The sequence below is a fragment of the Macrobrachium nipponense genome, chromosome 12 (assembly GCF_015104395.2).
Source record: "Macrobrachium nipponense isolate FS-2020 chromosome 12, ASM1510439v2, whole genome shotgun sequence".
In the NCBI taxonomy this organism is placed as follows: Eukaryota; Metazoa; Arthropoda; class Malacostraca; order Decapoda; family Palaemonidae; genus Macrobrachium; species Macrobrachium nipponense.
Window position 1 is genome coordinate 49,479,866 of NC_087205.1, and position 13,816 is coordinate 49,493,681.

The window sequence follows — 13,816 nt, forward strand, 5'->3', positions numbered from 1 at the left end:
GTGTATTGCTGAGGGTGCCATTCTAGAGGAATTTTCAGCACCTGGAACCTTGTAGACTTCAATGTTTTCTTTTTAGAAGTAGTAAGATTTTTCACTGTCTACTTCCAAAGTTATCATTCCATACTCTTTCTGCCTTAGAGCTGAGTTGTTGTTAAGGGTACATTTTACAGTGGCCTGTAAGAATTCCATTGTAACCTCATTAGTGGGGAAGAAGAGGAAACTTCTGTCCTGTTGGGCAATTAAAACTTAATCAGATAGGTTTAACCTAGAACATCTATATCATCCTTTTAGAAACCTAGAACATCTTTGTCAAAGGTTATTCCTGGAAGAGGCAAAGTTAACCTTTTGTGGTTTTAGGAAACTTAGATGTCGTTCCAGATGAGAAAGGTTAAGCTTGGAAAAGGAAAAATTAACCTTTTGTTTGTTCATATGCGAACAAACCTTCGGTCTTAACAATAGGATAATTTCTAGCGCCTACTTGGATCCAGTTAAAAAACAGATCAAAGCAAGGAATCTTGTGATATCTGCAACACATGTGTAGATCGGGTGAAGGATGGTCGAAGACCATCCACCTACGATCATGCATCAGTCTTTTCTTTGACTGCCTGGGCGAGAGTCGTGTTTACCTTTCTTGGCCTTGACCCGGTTCATTGCCCGTTTTTCTTGCGTTTTGTGTGTGTGTGTGTTGGTTGATATTATGGCTTCTTCTGGTCCTTCTCAGCCTCGTCAACGTGTGTGCCCCGGATTTTGTGACTTTAGAAAACCTAGCCGTCTGCCAATGGTTAAGCTTGGAGGCAAAGTTAACTATTAGTTTTGTGGTTTTAGAAAACCTAGAGTGTATTTGTGAAGATTAAGCCTGGATGAGGCAAAGTTAACCTTTTGTTTTGTGTTTTTATAAACATATACGTAACGTCTTTGTCAAGGAACACGAGGCGCTCTGTGATGTATTTGTTCAAGTTTGTGCATGAGAACTAGCTCCATATTTTCTAATGTGAGCAACAGTTGTAACTTCATTTAGTGTTAAGTCAGTCGCTTCAGAATAGGATTGATGTGGTGCAGTAGAAGTGAAATTTGGTTTTTACCCGCTCTCTACCTTAAGTATACAGAATCATGTTTGAAAACAGTAAAGTCCATAATCCTCTACCTGTAGTGGGTAGTCTTTTCCTGATCTGAAGAAAGAGCAATCGTTCTGACACGTAATACAAACCCTCGGTCCTCCATATATGGAATATACTTACGGCCCAGCTGGACCGGTCCTAAGCTTTCGAACAAGGTGGTTCAGTAGTTAACTGCTTGTCTGTTAGTCAGGAGTCCTGCCCGACTAGAGGGTAAACATCCACTTTGCTTTCGGCCGCCGACGGAGTAAGACGTGTTGTTCGCCGCTCTGCCCACCATTGTCGTTTGCTTTCACCTTAGCTTGATGAAGTCTTTTGTATGATTGATATCTTTGGTAGTACTGGGAGTGTGACTGTAAGTAATTACTTTACTGTTTTTCCATTGCATTATTGTGCCTTGTGCTGAGAAATGAGCAGCCACGAGATGGAGAGACCCCCCGCCCCCAGTCAGCCAGAGATTGTGCCCTGGCGTGGAGGGCCGTAGGTGCGGGGCCTTTCGATCTCTTAAAGAAGTTGATCCCCATGAACTGTGTACTCGGTGCCAAGGGCGAGATTGCTCTCGGGCCAACACCTGTATTGTTCGTGTGTCTTTGGTTACTGACACTTCTTCTTCTTTCCCCCCTCCGTGTCAGCTCCCGCGTCTGGCTCCTTCCCCTTCGGGGGAGTTGTTGTGTTCTGCTTCTTCACTCGACCAGTCGAGTGTAGAGGAGGGGGCGCGGCACCCCGACATGCAATTGTACTCGGGGTCTTCCGTTCGCTCGGGGTGTGAACCCCCCCCACTAACCCAACCTTTGCCTACTCAGATCTCGAGCAGGTCTGGTACTCGCTGGGACTCTTGGGCACACCGAGCTTTCAGGGGCTGTTGTATTACCTGGCTGCTCGGGGTACTGGTCCGGTGACGCATGGCCTGGTGATGTCGACATCGACGACGACAACGGTGTTGACGCCTGGGTATGCCGCTCCTCCCCACCTTGTATACACCCAGCATATGGCGATGGTGACCCCTACAGCCGCTGTCCAGGCCCCTCTGCTGTTCGTCCCTAGGAAGGAGACGACTCCACCGCCTGGTTTTGCTGCCCTCGCCCCAGCCCCTGACTTTCGGTGCCCGAAGAGTTCCCCGCTCAACCTGCTGCCAGTTCCAGTTGTTGCTGCCCTGGTTCCAGATCCTGCGGTCTTCGCTCCTGCCCGTGGTGTTGCTGCTCCCACCGCAGGTCCCTCCGGATAGGTGCAGGTGGGCCGTGTTGCTTCGGCAACTGCTCCAGCTCTGTCCCGGATGGAGGACCTGACAGTGGTCCTGAGGAAGCTGACGAAGAAGAGGAAGGTGTTGTCGTCTTCGTCATCATCTGGAGCCACCTCTTCCCCTTCTACTTCCAAGGCCCCACAGCCGAGGAAGAAGAAGAAGGTGCCCCCCCCCCCCAAGAAGTCTCGCTCAGAGACTTATAAGGGTCTGTCCCACTCCGGTGGGACAGTTGGGGCTTCCGCTGGTCCTCCTGTTCCCTTGGAAACGGGGCCCGTCTCTCCTTCCGCAAGGAAGAAGACGGGGACTGGAGGAGTACTGGCTACCATTGGTACCTCTTCTCCTGGTGCCAGAGGCTCTGCCTCGGCGTCGGGAACTATCTCGGCCACTCGTTCACGAGCAGTACCAAGTGTACGGTCACCCAACTGTGCAGCCAGGGTCCAGACCGCTGAGCCTACTCACCGGCAGGACCCAGGCACAGAGCGGAAGACTGGTGGCAGTCACTCAGGCGACTCCCGCCAGATCAGTAATCGCTCTTGTGGCGATCCCCCGGTCCCCAGGGTTGACGCGACGGTCCCACCGGACCGTACGTGGGCTGAGGCGAGGAAGAGGTCCCCCCGGTCACCAGGTCCAGTCTCGGCTGGGCCAGGTACCGTGACGTGTCGTGAGGACGTTGCACACTCCCACCACGCCATTGGACTCTACCGGTCTCCTGACTGTCGCTCCCACTGGGACCGGACGGATAGGTTGACAGGTAACAGCTCTCCTGACGCTTGGGATCGTCGCTACCGTTCTCGGTCCAGCGGCTCTCCTCAAGGAGACCGCGGGACCAGACCTGCAGTTCAATCGTCACCGCGGGTTGGCGATCGCCTGCAGCCCCCCCAGTCCACACCGGCTCTGCTGGTAGGCAGAGGCAACCTCCTCGGGCTACACCGGGAGGAGCGAGGCGATCAGGAGCGATCGTGAGGAGTGCGCTTCTCACGGTCCCAGCACGAGGGCCTACGAGCCTGGCACGGTCTTGGGACCCACCAGATCGTACGCCCAAGTGGTTGGAGGAGACCAAGAGGGGTCTGCCGTGGTTCCTCCTGTGGAAGGAGGAGGATCTCGAGAAGTGTTCTCCCTGGATGGACTTGACGGTCCATCTCCTCAGGACGTGATCACTCCCGAGATCCAGAGGTCGTTTGCAGAGGTCATTGCGCTGATTCGTCAACACAACGACCTCGGGGAATGATCGGTGCTTCCACCCTCCGAGCCTCCATTGAGGCTGGAGTCATTCTGGGGGCCTAAGAAGGAACCCAGGACAACGGTGGGTCTGCCCCGATCTGCCTTGGCTGACGGTGTGTTGGGCAAGTTGAACTCTCTTGTCTCCGGACAGGAGGGATCGCTTAGGTCTGGCAGGTCGACCAAGCTGCTTCCCCCTCCTCTACCACGACAGAGGCAGTTCTACGTGCCATCAGAGGACCCTCTGCTGTCTAAGCAGGTTAACCCGGAGCTAGCTAGGCAAACGAGCTGTGGAGATCATACGAGACAGTCGCCGGGCTTCTACAGCCGACTTTTCCTGGTGGAGAAATCATCGGGGGCTGGCGCCCGGTGATAGATCTCTCTCCCTTGAACCGATTCGTTCGCCAAGCTCGATTCCGTCAGGGAGAACGACTTCATGTTTTCTGTGGACCTGAAGGATGCGTATTTCCAGATACCCGTCCACCAGTCCTCCAGGAAGTACCTCTGCTTCATCCTCAATGGGACGGTGTACCAATTCAGGGCACTTTGCTTCGGTCTGTCAACCGCCCCACAGGTGTTCACGAGACTGTTCACGCTGGTGTCTGCTTAGACCCATTTGGTAGGGATACGTCTTCTGAGGTACCTCGACGATTGGCTGGTCCTGGTGAGCTCCCACTCGCAGTTGCTACAGGACAGGGATCGACTCCTCGAATTCTGCCGCGATCTCGGGATTGTGGTGAACTTCGAGAAGTCAGATCTCGAGCCTAAGCAGAGGATGAAGTACCTGGGCATGCTGATCAACTTGATAGCAGGGCGAGTCTTCCCCGCACACTCGCGGATCAGCAGGTTCAGGGAGGCAGCCGGCCGGTTCCTGTCTCGACAGCTCAGCAGTGGCAGGTCGTGATCGGTTACCTGTCATCTCTCGAGAAGTTAGTCCCTCACGGGCGTCTTCACCTGCGGTCTCTTCATAGAGGCTAAAGGAGTGTTGGTCACAGGCAAGAGACCCACCATACCTCCCCGTCCCTCTCACTGAAGAGGTCAGGCAGGACCTAGCCTGGTGGCTGGATGACAGGAACCTTGTAAGAGGAGTGCCTCTCCGCACTCCTCCTCCTCCTCCTCCTCCCGAGATGCTGCTGTTCTCAGACGCATCGACCGAGGGATGGGGCGCACACCTGGAGGAGTTGCTGGCTGCAGGTGTGTGGGACCATCACAACAAGCACCTTCACATCAACGTCCTGGAGCTCAAGGCAGCGTTCCTCACTCTCCAAGAGTTCCGGGAACGAGTGATGAGACACTGTGGTGTTGATGAGCGACAACACCATGGTTGTGGCATACGTCTACAAATGGGGGCCTAGTGTCTCTCCCGTTGCACCAGTTGACGATGCAGGTGCACGAGTGGGCCGCAGCCCACTCGGTAGAGCTGTCAGCCAGATACATTCCAGGCAAGAGGAACATAGTGGCAGATAAGCTCAGCCGTCAGAATCAGGTGATCGGGACCGAATGGTCTCTTCACCCAGATGTGGCGAAAAGGCTCTTCGACCTGTGGGGGCATCCAGTTGTGGATCTGTTCGCCACCCAGCACAACGGGAAACTTGAGGTTTTCTTCTCAGGTGCCGGACCCGTGGGCAGCTGCAAAGGATGCACTTCAACACCCGTGGGACAACCTCTTCGTCTACGCCTTTCCTCTGTTCTGTCTGATTCGCAATGATCAGCAGGTGCTGGTCACTGCGAATCTTCAGATGATTCTGGTGGCACCCAAATAGCCTCAGGCCGTTTGGTATCCGGTCCTGCTGGCTCTTCTCGTCGAGGCACCGAGAGAGATTCCCCCCTGGCACAACCTCCTGTGCCAACCACACGTGGAACGGTACCAGCGAGTGGTTCGGTCACTGTGTCTTCACGGCTGGCTGTTATCCACCATCTCTTACGAGCAAGAGGCTTTTCTCGCCGAGCAGCAACAGAGATGGCAGGGTACCTCAAGACAGTCCTCTGCAGCGGTGTACCAAGGGAAGTGGCCCGTCTTCAGCAGGGAGCGGATTTCCTCATCTTCCTTCGCTGAGAGAAGCTCCTCTCCGTCTCCACAGTTAAAGGCTACAGAGCCGCCCTGGCCCTAGTCCTTAAGCTGTGGCGAGCGGACATTTCCACCTCCATGGAAATCTCACTCCTGATGAAGAGCTTTGAGAGGTCTTGCCCACCCAGGGAACTCAGGCCCCCGGGGTGGGATGTGACTCTCGTCCTTAGGAGTTTGACTTCCAGACCCTTTGAGCCACTCCGAGAGTCATCAGACAGGGATCTGACCCTGAAGACCGTCTTTCTGCTGGCCCTGGCATCGGCGAAGAGAGTAGGGGAACTGCATGGTCTTTCTTTCTATGTCAAGCACTCGAGGGGATGGGGATTGGTGACGCTTGATTTCGTCCCAGACTTCGTAGCGAAGACTCAGAACCCTTCGGTCCCTGACGACCGGTTTGAGTCATTCACGATCCCCTCCTTGAAGGACTTCACTGACAACGATGCAGATGAGATGCTGCTTTGTCCTGTGAGGGTGCTACGGCGCTATCTGAAGAGAACTCATCGCCTCAGGCCTGAGTGTCGACGCCTCTTCGTTAGCATCAGGGTTACCAAGAAGGAAGTGTCCAAGAACACTCTTTCTTTCTGGCTTCTTGAGGTAATCCGGAAGGCGTACTCTTCAGACAGGAGTGACGGCACCAGTACCTTGTGTCCGAGAGCCCACGAAGTCAGAGGTATTGGTCCAACCCTTGCGTTCCGCAAGAACTTCTCCATGGCACTTGTGCTGAAGGCAGGGGTTTGAGCCAACCAGACCACTTTTACCTCCTTCTACCTTCGGGATATCGCCCACAAGGTCCTTGAACACTTTCCTTGGGACCCGTGGTGGCTGCTCAACAAGTTGTGTAGCTTACCCAGCTCCCTTCCGGACAAGATAGCATCTCATCCTTGTGAGACTGCATGAATGGAAGAGTAAATGAGAGTGTGACTGGCTTCTCTTCCACTTCTTTTCTTACCTCTCTCTGCGGGCAGAGGGTGGCAGTCGTCACTGTGCTGGACAGGATGCCGATGCAGGTAAGCTACGCGACTTAGCCCCGTCCTATCCCTTTCATTAGGGATAGGAGTGGTTAACCGCCACCCCCCTAACAAGGGGGGGAGTGGACGCCAACAAGAAACAAACCCAAGACATTATATTTGGCTCTTGCATAGGAACTAGTTCTTGTTTGCTATTCATAAGAGGCACGCTTGCCTCCCTCTTATGAATTTGGTCCAGAGGTCTGACCACTGATCCTGCTGTGCACACCCTGATCAGTTGGACAGAGGCTAGGATCCCTCCCTCTGCTCTGACAACCAGGGAGGGAACCAAGGTCGGACGAACACCAGTTTGTTCATAAGACTCAGATTCCACCCACCAATAAGTGAGTCTTCCATATGTAAAGGACCTAGGGTTTGTATTACGTATCGGAACAAATCACAATTTGTCGTAAATTGTATTTTTCCTAACTATACAAACCTGAGGTCCTTTACACATAGTCCCACCTCATGCCACCCCTCACTCTGTTCCTGGGCCTAAAGCAAAGTGGATGTTTATCCTCTAGTCGGGCAGGACTCCCGACTATCGGACAAGCAGTTAACTACCGAACCACCTTGTTCGAAAGCTTACGACCGGTCCAGCTGCGCTGTAAGTATATTCCATAAGTAAAGGACCTCAGATTTGCATGGTTAAGAAAAATACAATATACGACATTTGTGATTTTTCGGGGTTCTTTTCTTTAAATCCCAGGTTTTAATATTTTGGGGAGCGCAAAGGTACAAATTTTGTATAGGAGCATACCTTTATATCATAAAGGTATTTATTTTAAGTGACTTGTTTTATAGGGCTTTTGGACCCAGGCACAGGGGTCCCCTCATACCGCTTCTGTTTTATTCTAGCTGAATCAAAGAGGTTTTCTTCACAAGGCTGCTCTTTGCTGCACATGGCACATGTATGAGAGCCTTGCTCCCTGAATGGATTCCCACTTCTGGTGGTAGTAAAATCCAGAAAGGATTCTGGTCAAGTGAGAATGTTTTGGGTTTCATGTACAGAGTGGGCCCCTGTATTTGCATTCTCCGGATTCGCGGACTCACTGATTCGCGGATTTTTCTCTGGACCTTATCTACCCCTTATTTGGGGTGAATTCGCCTATTCGCAGGATTTTCCGACAATAAATAATCACTAATTAGTGTATTTTGATGTTATTTTCATGCCTAAATACTTTATGATATAAAAATTATTTACTAATTTTGAAATATTAATATTGATCAATACTGTATTAGTAAGTTTAATAAGATTAAATGATATCACATAATAACTAATAATTCTCTCTCTTACAGAGATGTATGCTTTTTGTATGATAAATGATTTACTAATTTTCAAATATTAATATTAATGTAAAAAGCAATCACTTCAATAAAGAAAATACTACGAACTCCAGGTCTCTCTCTCTCTCTCTCTCCTCTCTCCTCTCTCTCTCTCTCTCTCTCTCTCTTCCTCTCTCTCTCTCTCTCTCTCTCTCTCTTACTGAAATGAGAGATTTTTATGGTACAGGTATGTATAATATGTTGCGTGTCTTTTATTTTTATTTCTCTTCGTTATGTTTGCGTGGCGTACTTACGAGCTCTTATTCTCTCTCTCTTCTTCTGGTTCTTTTCGTTGTTACGGGTAATGGTTGAAAGGTTATTTGTCATATGGGCTAACCTTCAGTTATCACTCGTTACGGTGAGTTTCTTTTCTTGTAGGAACATTTGGATTAATTATTCCCTTTTTACTATGTCTCTCAGGAGGATTTTTCATGAGTAACGTCTCGGGACTCTGGGCAAGTTAAACACCACTTCATAAAATTTGCTTATATTATATAAAGTACAAAGTTCACTTTACACAATAGACTACTATCACACTACAATGGAACAGAGTTGGAAGGAACACAGCCTCCCCGTATAAGGACTGGTTATTGACTGAGTTTCTCTATAACTTCAAATGAAGTTTCGACCTAACTACTTCAATTTGCTCCTCCTCTATTATCCTTTAGGACACATCGTACTTCTTCATGAATGGCTTTCCTTACTTCCGGTGCCACCTCTAGATTCGTCTGATTGGTTTCGTCCCTCGACGGTAACCACCCACTGAAGGAGTCAAAGTTCATATTTTCTGATGCGGTTTGCATTTTACTGTTTTGGAAAACGAGTGCCAATGTTTTGGTCTGGTTTACAAAACTGCTATTCGTGCAGACTTATGCTGTACACATCTACTCCCTTTTCTACCTTTACTTCTGGTAGATTCTTCATCACTCTACTTTCACTATATATATTCTACCAGTGGGTTTTCCTAACTAAATTTTCCTAGCTACATACTAGACAGACTCTTGTTGTTTCCTAACAATTAATATTTTCATATAATAATAATAATAATAATAATAATAATAATAATAATAATAATAATAACTGTAATTACAAAAATCACATTTGAAAGTATTTTACAAATACTACAATGATCTTTCCATCTCTCTCTCTCTTTCTTACAGAGATGTATTTTTTTGGATGATGATTTACTAATTTTCAAATATCAGTATTAATGTAAACAGCAATACTGTATATTTCAGCGTATAAGTCGACCGGAAGATAAGTCGACCCCCCTATTCTGAGTAAATTTTTATGGTTTTAACTAATATCGGGTATATTAGTCGACCTATAAAATGTGAGGCCAAACAAACGCTCAATATAGCAGCAGGGTAAAACGTATCATATAAGATAACCTGAATGTTATTACGGTACATATGTTGCTCTACTTACCATATGAAATACAGGTAATATACTCGGTATATTAACAAATCTGTGTAACATATAAAAGGTGAATACCTGCAAATATGATTAGAAATGACGAAACGAAAGATACGTTACTCGAGTGTAATTTAAACAAACAAAACTGCCACTCAAGTTAATGTTTGATGAATTGTTTCAAGTGACGATGACTCAAGTAATTTTGAAGGATTTTAAATACATATTTACCATCAAATAAATTTTATTTTATTTTATTTTATGTGATAAATAAAGATGTCTACCATCATAAATGTTTTTTGAACAATACCCCGGTAAATAGCAAAAAAACCTGTCAGAGTGAACGCATCCTTCTCAACTACGGTACTACAAATGACTGTGCAATGTTTACACTTATTCTGCGATTGGGGTTTCTTCAAGTTACTTTGATTTTTTAAATTTTATTTAAGGTAATGGATGGATGTTCTAATGTATTATAATTGTCGTATTACAGTGTGAAATGTTTTTAATGCTGGTATTTACATACATAGTTACCTCAACAAGGCTGTCATTGTTATTAGCCAACTGTAAAGCCTGGATTCTTGTACCAATATGCCAAAGTATTAAAGATTCACTTTTTGTTACCGTTAGATAAGTCGACCCCCTAAACTTTTGCATGATTTTTTTTTTGGGGCTAAAGGGTCGACTTATACGCCGAAATATACGGTAATATAAATTCATTAAAGAAAATACTAAAGTGAATTAGCAAGATTTAAGTTTATAAATAAAAAGAATTATGTAAGAATGAAAGAAAATGCATTTTACCCCGCGTGTTTTAACTCCAGGTAGCCAAGCAGAGTTGGCTGGGGTCCAACAAATGTCAAAACAGGAAGTACAATAATCTATCCATTTCACTCTTTTAAATAAGGATAACCCCTCTTCTCTCTTCTCTCTCTCTCTCTTGATCTCTCTCTCCATCTCTCTCTTCTCTCTCTCCTCTATCTCGCCTCTCTCTCTCTCTCTCTCTCTCTCTCTCTCTCTCTCTCTCTCTCTCTCTCTCTCTCCACACGAGATACTAGTACGTATGTCTTAGTGGTAACTCTCGCCCTCTGTTTGGGCTGGAAGTGTATGTATAAGTATATCTTTAAGGACATTACTACATTTTATGGTAAAATAATAACATACAGTACTAGTTTACAAATAATATTAAGTTTAACGAGATTAAACAGTAACAATAACATCTCTCTCTCTCTCTCTCTCTTACGTATGTTTATTTGTTTTGTAGTGTAAATAAATGATTTACCTTATAACTAATTTTCAAATATTAATAAGATTAATTAAAAATAGCCATTCCCAGTCCTTTTATCCACTTGGAGGAAGGTGGGCGGGGGAGTATATGGCAGTTTGATATACGAATTGGCGAAGGGGAGGAAGGAGTCGGAGTCTAGGAGTTATTCTCTCTCTCTCTCTCTCTCTCTCTCTCTCTCTCTCTCTCTCTCTCTCTCTCTCCATTATTATTCTCTCTGTCTCAGAAACAATTCATAATTTCACCCTTGACGGTCAGATATATGATTTTACCATTCATTGGTCTCTCTCTCTCTCTCTCTCTCTCTCTCTCTCTCTCTCTCTCTCTCTCTCTCTCTCTCTGTTATTTGCTGTAGGTATATATTTTTAATGGTAAAATGTTTAAGATGATTTTGAAATGATATTAATAATATAACCTCAAAGATTAATGCAGTAATAGGTTAGTAATTTTAGGTATATTTGAAGTAGGATGTTATTAAAGGTATACATTTGGTATCTGAATTTTCAAGATAGGCAGTTATAAGCATTTTTAGTGGTGGTTTTAACTATTCGCGGGTTTTAACTATTCACTGGGGTGTCTGGTACACATCCCCCGCGAATACGGGGGGAACACTGTACAGGGGGTTCAGTGTATTAATATTATTATTATTTTTAATATAGTAAGTTTAGAAAATTAGTACTTATTATTAGTTAAATCATTTATTTATCATACAAAACAAGTAAACATATATGTGTATGTACCATAGAAATTCTCACATCTCAGTAAAAGAGAGAAAAAGAATTAACCGTTAATGTAAGGTGACCAGATTTCTGAGACAAAATCCGGGGACATTTTTGGTTCAGAGGCACAAAAACCTCCAAAACACGATGGTTTTTTGTTATTGAAAAACTAAAACGGGGACACTGCCCTTACAAATTAAGCAGCATTCAAAAGTTTCTCTCATCGTATTTATCCTAAATTGCAAAGGAATTAAATAAAAATTCAATTGATTAACAATGAGTTTTTTCTTTGATCAATCATTAATTTTTGCTAATCTGAACGGGTCTACAGAGCCGCCGTCGCTAAGTGGCATTTCACTCTTTACTGTTATTTACGCTTTTTCAGGTCCCTTCAAACCCTCTTGAATTTCTTATATTGAATCTAAATCAAGGTAGGCTATAATTTAATGACTACTTACCAATGAGTGAACAGTATTAAAATTATCTACGGGCAAAACATCATTGGATGGCAAAGATTGGTGCTGGCTGGTTGCTGACGGGAAGGCAAGAGGGGAACCAGGGATGTGCATGATGATACTGATGATGGTTTGGCATTAAATTTGACTTTATGTTCTTGGAAGGTAATCTTGCAAATTATGCTGTGCAAAGCTGTTTATCATTTCCTTAGTTATATACACTGTACCCTGTACAGTGCGAGTAGTACGGTATGCAACTATGTATAGTTTGGTCAACATTTTTTTTTTCTCTTCTGTAGTTCATTTTCAGATCTTTCAGTCACTGAAAACTGGGGACATTCTGGGGGCAGCAGTAGCCGGGGACAGGCCACTGACAATGGAGACTGTCCCTGGAAACTGGGGATGTCTAGACACCCTACGTTAACCAGGAAATCCATGTAGGTAGTTCCTAGTTATCGGCAGGGTTTCATTCTCAACGAAGTGCTGATAAGCAAAAACTGCCATTAGTTGAAACTCGGCAATTAATGGCGCTTATGGCGCAGCTAACCAGTAAATACCCCTGTTAGGCATGTTATGGTGCCATTATTGTATTACCAACCCCTTATGGCACCAATAACCAGAACTCTGTGCATTATGGCGCCATAAATCGCTGATTTTATGGTGCTAGACAAGCTCCATAAAACTGGGTCACCATTAACCAAGTCAGCCGATAACGGGAGGCTGCCTGTATTTGGAAACTTGTGGTAGTATATGTATAGTAATCTTGCACTATGGTGTACAGTAAAGTGAATATTGAACAAGGGTCACATTGATGGGACATGATGGATCTTCTGCTGCGAAAGATCAGCATGTCTGAACGTTCTATTGCAGTGCTGTTTACTTTTTACAATGGCCATGATCACAGTGTACAGTATGTTGAAAATAGAGCAAGGGTAACCAAAGCAGTTGTGCACAGTATTTTGCCAAGGGTAAGGTTTGTGAAAGCTTGCATAAACACCCACTGTTATTTACAGGCATGCTACCTGGCTGTGGAAGGCTGTCATATGTAAGTCATTAAGTCTAAAATAAGGCTGCTGTAGGTTCTATGCAAATTAATATAGTTGGTATAAGGAGGGTGTTTCCTACGGTAAGGTCTTAATCACTGCTAATCAGTTGCTCTTATAAGTACAGGCAGTCCCCAGGTTACGACGGGGGTTCCGTTCTTGAGACGCGCCGTAAGCCGAAAGTTGTTGTAAGCCGGAACATCCTCAAAAATCCTAAGAAAACCTTACTTTTAATGCTTTAGGCACATTAAAAACTATGTAAAGTGCTTTCTTATTGCATTTTTCATCAAAAATCTTCAAATATTGATTATTTTGCATTTTTGGTGTCACATTTCTTCTGCTAGATTAGTGTTTGTAGGTGTCGTAACCCTGGAAATAATTTCTGCTGAATATAATTGAAAAATGCCTTAACCTCGGAACGTCGTAATCCGAACCTGTCGTAACCCGGGGACTGCCTGTACCATAAGTAATCGGTAGTGAGTTTATGCATTAACAAATCATCAGACTCAAATGTTTGTACTTGTGGTATTTAATAATTCAATATCTGCTTTATTTTGTTGAAACAGGTGATCAAGAAAACAAACGAAGTCGTCTTGAACCACCTGTTGCTCCACATCTTGGTCCTGCTCCACCACACCTTCCTTCCTCTCAAGGACCTCCCAGCCTTGGACAGAATCCTCCTAATGGAGTCTCACAGGGATCTGTTAGTGGTCAGCAGCCAGTTGGATTTAGAGGTCAACTCACTATTATCAATAAAGAATTGCCACCCGAGCAACAGCGTCCACGAATCCTCTTGTCGTCAGTTAAAAATAAAGAAGATATTGAAAGGGTAAGTTATAAAGCTTACTAGTTTTGCAGTGATTCAAGTTAAAAGTAATGTGACTGTTTTAAATATTTTTCCATGCATTACTACTTAGTAAGTTTTAG

At 45.4% G+C, this 13,816-nt stretch overlaps 1 protein-coding gene across 1 annotated transcript in view; it reads left to right on the plus strand.

Annotated features, from left to right (window-relative positions):
• Window positions 1-13,816, plus strand: part of LOC135224520 (PAX-interacting protein 1-like) — a 363,885-nt gene that overhangs the window by 260,110 nt on the left and 89,959 nt on the right. The window contains exon 14 of the mRNA XM_064263576.1: window positions 13,456-13,718. Within this exon, the coding sequence (XP_064119646.1) occupies window positions 13,456-13,718 (263 nt within the window). The remainder of the gene's footprint in view (window positions 1-13,455; window positions 13,719-13,816) is intronic.